The sequence below is a fragment of the Sesamum indicum genome, linkage group LG11, assembly GCF_000512975.1.
Source record: "Sesamum indicum cultivar Zhongzhi No. 13 linkage group LG11, S_indicum_v1.0, whole genome shotgun sequence".
Classification (NCBI taxonomy): Eukaryota; Viridiplantae; Streptophyta; class Magnoliopsida; order Lamiales; family Pedaliaceae; genus Sesamum; species Sesamum indicum.
In genome coordinates this window covers 11,156,016-11,162,787 of record NC_026155.1, presented here as the reverse complement: position 1 = coordinate 11,162,787, position 6,772 = coordinate 11,156,016, and the positions used below count along the sequence as shown (strand labels likewise).

At 32.5% G+C, this 6,772-nt stretch overlaps 1 protein-coding gene across 2 annotated transcripts in view; it reads left to right on the top strand.

The window, feature by feature from the left end:
- The window catches only part of LOC105173993, a gene marked incomplete in the record, with an annotated part of 18,691 nt that continues 14,372 nt past the window's right edge, over nt 2,454-6,772 (top strand). Inside the window, 5 exon segments of one of the 2 annotated variants that reach the window (XM_011095936.2) lie at nt 2,454-2,667; nt 4,715-4,803; nt 5,031-5,154; nt 5,780-6,442; nt 6,613-6,772. In XM_011095936.2, the coding sequence (XP_011094238.1) occupies nt 2,593-2,667; nt 4,715-4,803; nt 5,031-5,154; nt 5,780-6,442; nt 6,613-6,772 (1,111 nt within the window). 2 annotated transcript variants of the gene reach the window in all.

Below are 6,772 nucleotides of genomic sequence, written 5' to 3'. Positions count from 1 at the left end.
AAAGTGGCTACTTTTATTCAATGACTATAATTTGCGAATAATATTTTATTATTGTTACACCATTTCGACTTTATATATATTACGTTTACTCATTCATAAGTATAAAAATATTAAATGAATGATAAAAATAAAAAATTATATAACTTTTTTATTGGCATCAACAATTTTCATCCAAATAATAATTAAATAGAAGTCATATATAAATGAAATTTTTCAATAGAGGTTTAAATATGATTTTAGAACTCTTCTGTGGGAAATGTGATTAACCATAAAATATTTTGATAAAATAAAGTGATGGGACTTACAAATTGTTAGTAGTAGAAATTTTATATTGGAAATAGTTTATTAAAATTTTAAAATAAATTATAAAGTCCTTTAAAATGAACGTAATTATAAGAATAATTACACTGTTGTATTATAAATTTTGATGTAATTATATATAAATCTTATATGATTTAAAAAATTATATATATTAGTCCTGACGTTTATTTTGATCTAACAAATAGATCCACCCATTTGTTAAAATTAACCGAAATTATGGATATTGACTGAAAATTGAACGATAATACATAGTTACCTTCAATTCTAACTTATTACTAACTCATTGCAGGTTGAACAAATCTGTATGGACTAAACTACCATTATAAGAATTAAGATATACCTGATCACATGCATTAACATGTGATGTTGTAGAATGATAGTTTGGTTACTAAAATATTTGTTTGAGTATATTTTTTTTTTTCGCTAACATCAGTAATTTCATTAATTATTATTAACAGACGTGTATTTGATAAATATAAACAAAAATCATAGATGTTGAATATAATTTTTCAAACCACAGAGGGTATACGTATAATTATACTGGGATAAAGATAAACAAACATCATAGATGTTGAATATAATTTTTCAAACCACAGAGGGTATACGTATAATTATACTGGACCTCATGAAAGAGCAATGTGATTATCACTATTTTATAAGGTCATGGCATATTTTTTCTGGGTTTATAAGTTCTATTTGTTTAAAAAGTCTATAAATACTCTGTAATATTTTATAAAGTCTCAAGTATCTTCCAACATGTTTAAAAAACTTGTAAATCCATTCAAGTACCTTTTAAATGGTCTGTCTTGTTGTTACAGAATAAAATTAGCTATATATTTGAGCTAAACTTTTTTGACACTTTATGGTCCGTTTGGTTGGTATGGTTAGACACAATAAGATTGCTTATCATGCATAATCATATATTTGGTTGGATTATTAGAGCCCGGTATTAATATCGAGTCCGATCTTATTTATAAGGATCAATCTCATCTCTTAAGTGGGATACATAATCCTACCAATTATTATAAACTTGTATTACTCTTTCTCTATTTCTTTCCATCTATTTATTGGCCCTACGTTGACAGCCGGACAACTCGTTTGAAATAATTATCAGAGTTCTTCATTTCTTATATGATTAAAAATTATATTTTAAATTATAATAATTAACTAATAAAATATAAACAATTACTCATTTTTTGGGACTTTTGAAAAATAAAGTTTTGATTAATTACAAAATTTAATATATATTTACAACTTTTGTTTCTTATGAGTATTGAAGAAAATAAAATATTTCATAAATTAATTTAATTCAAAAAATAATTTAGAGTGTTTTCTTAATCATTCACAAACTCCAATATAAAAATAAAAAAATAACTTAATCATACTTTAAAATCCCTTCAACCAAACATCATACTATATTATCTCATGGAATATCACACATATAATACCTCAAGCCAAATAATATATAATAGAAGATTGTAATTATCATTTAATTTATCATATTATCCAATACATCACGCCTAATCTTATCACATGAACCAAACGAGCCCTATATCCACAAATCGCTCGTCTACAATAAAAAGATAGCTAGATAAAATTGACATAACCTATAATTTAAATATATTTCTAAAACCTCTGTATTGTCCATACAACATATTCTAAATTTGCATAAAACACACACACAAGTAAAATAAGAAGTTTAGAAATTTATTATACAAAAATACATATAAATTAATGTGTTTTTAATGTGATTCATATGTAATATCATACTTATATTTTAAAACTTGTATAATAGATAAAAAGACTGATAAGTATACATGTTTTATTATTTGGACACCACTCCCTAGTCCCTACCAGCCAATGGGCCTAAATAACTGTTGTGAACGTGAATTGTTATTCATTTTTTGATAAATAAGAATTATAATTTATTACATTGTAAAAAGAAAAGTAACATAATTATAACAATTTATTAATAATACACATCATAAAAATTTAGGAGAACTGCCGCAAGTCCAACAACGGCAAAGGGGTAAACCGGAGACGGGGTACTTTCGTCCTTTTACGGCCCTTTATAAACCGTTTCCGAGCGGGTTTGAACTTTTGTTAGATGGTAATAAGACGGTCAAATTTATTTCATCCCAACTAATAATTTTCAATTAAGTGCCCCCTTTCTTCCCTCCTTGCTCTTCTGCAACTAAAGAGCAAAAGCCCTAAGATATTTGCTCCCCGCCCACTCAGCTCGACTCAAGTCGGGTCAGGGCAGAAGCAGCGATGGGTCGACCCGAACCATGTGTGCTGTACGCTCACACGTTCGTTCACCCGCATCTCGATGAATACGTTGACGAGGTATTTCTACCAATTTCTATTTTGTTTAAATTTTCTAAACTGTTAATTTAATGCACTCTGATAAGTTTTTTTGTGTAATTTTGGTACTTATTTTACTGGTAGTGGAATTAAAATGTATGTTCTTGTTCCTCTATTAGAAGGAGTGTTTTGATGAATGCAATGTTTTGGTTGCAGTGCTTACTGCTGGATGAATTCGTTTTTTTCACTTGCTATAGGTGCAGTGAGGATTTATGATGTGCAAGGGATTGAAAAATTCTAATGGAATTAAATTCCGAGCAGTTGTGTGATATTAATTTTGTTTTAGATGTTAAGTAGAGCTGAGAGAATTGTTAATGTAGTACAGTTGATATAAATGAGTAGAATGCTGTATTAGTAGATGCTAGTTTAGAGTAGGGTGAATGAACACGTGGGAGTGCCTTTACTGATAGCCCTTCTGAGTTCTTTGTGGATTCACACCGGGGCATCTTACTTTCCTTTTTTTATCTTTTGGAGTAGGAATGTTTTGTTATTTTCTCTTTTCTCTGTCAGTAATTAGGTACAGAGTTTGGATTAGATTTGATGTTAACATAAAATACATTATGCTTGTGACGAAGTGGGTTTATCTGATGAGCATTGAGAAAAAAATACTGTTGATAATTTTTAATCACCAGAAGCTGATGATGGCTGACCATGGAAATTCAACTAAAAGTAGCAAGAATTATCTAAAGGCTCATGAAACTGATGCTTATCGATCGAAGAGTGTTCGCTCTTCTTTGGTCACAGAAAATTATATGGAAAATAAATTTCATGCTACCAAGTTACTCTTCATCCGCAATTACCTTTAGAGTGGGTCTGGCAATTTTGGTTAAGAGGAAGGATTGTTTTCAACATGCTGTATACCCAGTCACTTTACTATTAGAATCAAATGAACTAGTCTTGATGGATTTTAAGGTATTACTGTTCTATGCTAATTTTTGTGATCTCATTGGAGTTTATATTCTTATTTGTTAAGGTTCAGGAGTTAGTTTGGAATAGTTTGTTTCTTTCACAGTTATTTCACCTACAGCAATTTTTAAATTGCCTCTTTGTGGCCCCCGATACCCTGTTATGTTCAGTTTGAAGGGCCTCCATGTTCATGTAACTGTGAAATCTGAGACAAACTGAGGGAACATCTTATTAGTTCATGTAAGCGCCTCACCCCCATTTTTATCAATGTGAACTCTGATGGAAACTCTTATTTTTTCTACAAAGACAAAATCACCGCAATGTTTTGAGATTTATTTGAGCCTATCTCTCCATACCTACATGAAGCTTTTTTCCTTTTACCTCGGTTTTGGCATCTGCCTCTAATGGTTTGCTTAGGTTTGAAACTTTTGCAATCAGTCTATCACTGAATCACATTTGATATTAAGAAGGTTGAAAGTGGCCAACTTACTTGGCCTTCGTCTTTGTACTTGCTATTGGCTATTGCTGAACATGCTTCACACACTTAACCTGAGCACGAATCTCATGAAAATTTGAGTTATCTTTGGTTGTAGTTGCATTAGTGTTAGTCTAAGTGGTTTACATAATTACACTTAAATGTCCATCTTGGAATATATATGTGCCTCGGCACATATTGGAAACTGCTTGCGGTATGATTTGGCTTCTTTTTGCTTAACTTATATCCATGACTTCAGCTTCTGGATCTCTCTTATTCACGGCATGGCACGTGAGGTCTTATTTGTCTAATTCTTGCTATTCTTGTTACCTGCTTTATCAATTTACTGAGAAATTTAAAACTATTACATTCTGTCTTGCCTTCATGAAATCACTTTCTCACCTTCTGTTAGCATCTAATCTTTGACCAGAAAAGATAAAAAATTTGGCCACTTCTACAAGGAACATAGCTTATGCTGTTAGTATGGTGTTGACACTGTGAAACTACTCACTGTTATTAACATCTGATGCATGATTGTTTACTTTTTTCTGTAAAGGTGTTCTATAAGATTATTTTCCTAACTCTACCATCATCTACATTTTGGATAAATCATTAAGTGTTCCTCAATTGTCATGCTCCTCACTGCAGGTGTTATTTTCAGAGCCTGTAGTCATCACTGCTTGTGAGTTCCTTGAGCAAAATGCTTCATCAATTTGCCCAGCTGTGAAACTTATGGGGTATGGTGGATATACATAGTGTGTAATTTATCTGGATTAGTTATAACATATTGTTGCAGATTTGAGCTTCTGAATTATGTTACTCGATAACATATGGCCTGGAGTTAATTACTGGACAATTTTTTTCCCTCTCTTTCTCTCTCTTTTCTGATTATTTTTTCATTTGTCATGTGACCTTTTGTTATGTTATGTCCTTTAATGTGCAACCCATGTTGTTTTTCACTCAGGGCCACTTCACCTCCATCATTTGCGTTGGAGGTTTTCATTCAGTGTGAAGGTGAGGCGAGATTTAGGCGGCTATGCCTGCCTTGTTTGTATTCTCAGTCATCGTCTAATGTGCTTGAGGTTGAGGTATGTAACGTATTCCACATGCTTTTGTAACATAAAATAATATCTCAATCAGATTCATAGTTGTTCATTGTCTTTGTGTTACATTGTAATTTCACATTCCTTTTGCTGATGTTTTTTTTTTTTCTTTATGTTGTTATATTGTGTTATATAGTTTGATGGGTTGTTATGCCTAATTTTCTTTTGTATGCTATAAGTTCTTTCCTGCTCATGGTTTCCTATTGTCCTTCTTGTTATATATCTATCTGCAAATCATATAACCTGCAAATACTTATACATCCCAGAAAGTCTATCTAGATCTCTGTTCAAAGAAAACCTACTCCTCTGGTCTCATGCGATTTGCATTTAAAAGAGCAACTTCTCACTGATGCACCTGATTGTGGTAGGTGATAGTTCTGCTCTATGTTTTACCTTGTTTGATAATTTGAGAATTTCATCTCGTGGAATCCATGGCTTATGAAATTATATCTCATTATAGTTAGTTTGGGTAGAATTGCAGACTGGTCTAATTAGCTTGCAATACCTGCTGATTATGTCAAAGTTGCTTTTATTTGCAGGCTTGAAATTTTATGGATTTTTTTTATTCTTGTCACTGGGAAAGACATACTTATTCTGTATATTGTTGCAGGCTGTAGTAACAAATCATTTGGTTGTAAGAGGTAGCTATCGCAGCCTAAGCATGGTCATATATGGGAATACGGCTGAAGATTTAGGCCAGTTTAACATCGAAGTAGACTTAGATAACACTTTGACAGATACTGTTAGCGCTGTTGAAGGAAAGGTAGAAGATTTGCCTCCTGCTTTTCATCCCAATACGCTGACAATTAAGGAAATTGTATCTCCCCTGAAAATATTATCTCAGGCAGTTGTTATGTTGGATCTTCCGCTTGAGTTAAGAAAATTTCTGCTACTTGTTTTTAAAAGTTTGGACTCTCAGAATCTTGGAGAAGCAGTTGATACAGTAATCAGTTCCTTATTATCAGTGACCTCAATCTGTGGAACCCCTTGCTCACCCCACAATCCTATTGATCCAAAGCAACTCGGGATTGATAGATTGATGAGTAGTGGAGAAGCTGATCACACTCTTACTGAAGCTGGAAAAGATCTTTTTGACGTTTACAAAAGGCTTCAGAATCAGTGTGGCTATCCATCTGGTGAATCATTAGCAGAAATCTTGTTTCTTGAATCTGAGGCAGGCATCCCTACTTCCAAAGGATTGATGGATTCTTTACACCAACAATTTGATTTCTGTAATAGCATTGGAGACGTGGGATATCCACATCTTTCACAGGTATCAGGGAATCTGTAGGGTCTGCGAAATTGTAGCAGCTGTTTGCATATCCTTTACAGTTCCATAGACCAGTTCTATTGTTTTAGTTTCCTCTTATACTTTGAAATTCTCATTTATACTGCATCAAGTGATGTATTTAACAGTTAATTTTGGTTATCATTTATTTTCAGAATAAGAATATAATTCTATGGTTGAGTGTGGCTCGCTTATTGTGCTCTGCTAGAGAGAGCTGCTTTCACTTTGTTAATTATGGTGGCATGAAGCAGCTGGGACACATCTTCAATCACCGGATGCAAAATTCTACCACTCTTACATTATTGCTGCTTGGAG